General features: G+C 38.5%; 1 protein-coding gene across 1 annotated transcript; it reads right to left on the reverse strand.

The window, feature by feature from the left end:
* Positions 1-1,908: 1,908 nt before the first annotated feature.
* LOC138337861 (uncharacterized) lies at positions 1,909-2,454 on the reverse strand. Its single transcript, XM_069288297.1, has one exon. It carries the CDS (start codon positions 2,452-2,454, stop codon positions 1,909-1,911), a length of 546 nt encoding a protein of 181 aa, XP_069144398.1.
* Positions 2,455-2,711: the final 257 nt, after the last annotated feature.

The following is a 2,711-nucleotide window of genomic DNA, read 5'->3' on the forward strand; positions in this document are numbered from 1 at the left end:
TTCAAACTCTATGTTAGAAAGAAAAACACTCAAAACACAGTACTTTTTGACAATAAACCCCCAACGCATTCACTCTCCATTATTCGAGGGGACTAGGAACTCAGTTTCACAAATTAAAGAATGCAATTTTGTCCCAAAGTCAAGACCCACATACGTATTATATCAATTTAGCTTCTAAATGAACAATAATTCATTGAGCAGATCAGAATGACATACCTTTGTACTGCAGTGGAGTGAATGGGGAGATGAATTTTAATACAAGAGCACACCAAGAAAAACTTTGAACACCGATCGGAATGAAGACTGAAGAAGATGGGAATTTTGGAGAGAAAAGATATGGGATTGATGGGGATTTGGGGATGAGTGAAATTAGAGTGTTAAAGGGTGAGTGAATGGGTGAGTAAGTTGACGAGTTTAAGGAAAATGGGGAGGGAAACGGTTTGAATGGGGATTTGAAAGGGTGGGTTAACTGAAAAGTTTTAAAATTAAATATATATTCAGTCAGGTTGGGTCGGGTAATTGGGTCTGGGGAACTAACGATTCCCCATCGATGACTCCTCGGTCTATCGACAATCAGTTCACTATTGCTTCGACTGTGCCAAAACGTAGGAAAAATTAGAAATCATACCTGCGATCCATAGATGCAACTGACGGTCCGTCCATGGGACGATGATCTATCAGTTTGTCAGTCGTGCACCAGACCAATTTAAGCAGATTTGTGGTGATTTGGTTCCTGCACATTGAACACCCAATAAGATAATCTTTTTTTTTTGGAAACTTTTATACACGAACCCTAGTCTATTCTCTAGCAAACACTTCTAAAAGAAAGTTAGAGAAAATGCATACATGATATTAAGTAACAACCGAAATAATGCACTACTCCTTGAAAATCAATTGAAACATATTGTTGGCTAGCAGATACATGTTGTGTTACCTCCCAATCAATGCTTGATTTAATGTCGCGACATAACACAGGATTCTCGATTACTCATCCATTATCAAGATGGCATGCATCAACCACTTTATTCACATTTTTTGCAAGCCCTAGGTATATTTTGATTCTTTGTCAATTCAAATTGTACATTACACACCGCTTTGTTCTCCACTCAACCGCACCATGAGGCAAGACTAGAGTGATCACATATGGAACCGTCCATTTAGAGTTGAATTTGCCCGGAAACAAGCGCAACCTAAAGTTGATTAAAAGCACCAAATCCCCAACCACAAAGTCACGCTTCTCAATCTTGTGGTCATGGTACTTCTTCATCTTTTCTTTGTAGAGGTCAAAACTTTCATATGTCTTTAAGCGAAATTCATTTAGCTCATTTAACCATTAAAAATCTGCTTCGCTACTTCATTCCAATCCATCTTCAGTTTCTTCATTGCCCACATGGTCTTATGCTCTAAATCAATCGGCAAGTGACAAGCCTTCCAATATACAAGTTTGTCTGGAGACATACATATGGGAATCTTGTATGCTATCTTGTAGTCCCAAAAAGCATATCAAGCCTCCTTGACAAATCTGTTCTACTCGCATTAACCCTTTTCGCTAGAATCTGCTTAATTTCTCTATTTGAGACCTTAAATTGCCCACTAGTATGAGGAAGGTAAGAAGCGTCCACATTGTGGCGAACCCCATATTTTCTAATAACCCTTTGAACAACTTGTTGAAAAAGTGGGATCCCCCATCACTAATAACGACCCTTGGGATGCCAAATCTATAAAATATGTTCTTTTTTAAGAACGGGGTGACACTCTTTCCTTCATTATTTGAAAATGTTATGGCATCCACCCATTTTGACATAAAGTCAATCGCCATCAGAAAGTACTTCATCCCATGAGAACTCACGAAAGGGACCATAAAGTCAATGCCCCACACATCAAACAACTCATTTACAAAAATGGGATTTAAATGAGTTCTTTCCTTCTAGAAATACGTCTCTCTCTTTGAAACCTATCAGATGCCTTGGTGAACTCATGAGCATCTTGGTTGATGGTTGGCCAATAGTGTCCACATTGCAAGATTTTATGGGCTGTGCAGATAGCACTTTGATGCCCACCCACAGGCGGTGAGTGACATGCCTCCAACGAACTCAACATCTCAACTTCCAGCACACACCGGTGATTAAGACCATCAGCACAACTCCTATATAAATATTGCTCATCCAAAAAGAACTTTTTAAAATCATGAATGAACTTTTTCCTTTCATGAGTTGATAAGTCCAATGGGACAATATATTTAGCCTTGTAATTTACAAAATCGGCAAACCATGGAAGCAAGTCTTGAGAAACGGCCAATACATGCTCATCAAGAAAACTAGCATCAATTTTAGACTTTTCACCTAATTCTCGCATAACTTCATCCCCTAATCTGTCCAAGTGATCGAAAGCTTGATTTTCGGTCCCTTTTATGTCTACCACTTCAAAGTCAAACAGTGCAACAGTAATACCCATCTAATAAACCTTGGTTTCTCATCCTTCTTTGCATTCAAATATCTCAAGGCAAAATAATCAGTATGCAATAACTTACATTCCAAGCAAATATGAGCGGAATTCTTCTAAGGCAAATACCATCGCAAGTTGCTCTTGTTCAGTCACAATATCATTCTTTTGAGCTTCATTAAGAGCCTTACTGGAATAATAAATGTGGTGAAGGATTTTATCCCTTCTTTGTCCCAATACTACACAAAGAGCAATCCCACTAGCATTAC

Source organism: Solanum lycopersicum, chromosome 8 (genome assembly GCF_036512215.1).
Source record: "Solanum lycopersicum chromosome 8, SLM_r2.1".
Classification (NCBI taxonomy): domain Eukaryota; kingdom Viridiplantae; phylum Streptophyta; class Magnoliopsida; order Solanales; family Solanaceae; genus Solanum; species Solanum lycopersicum.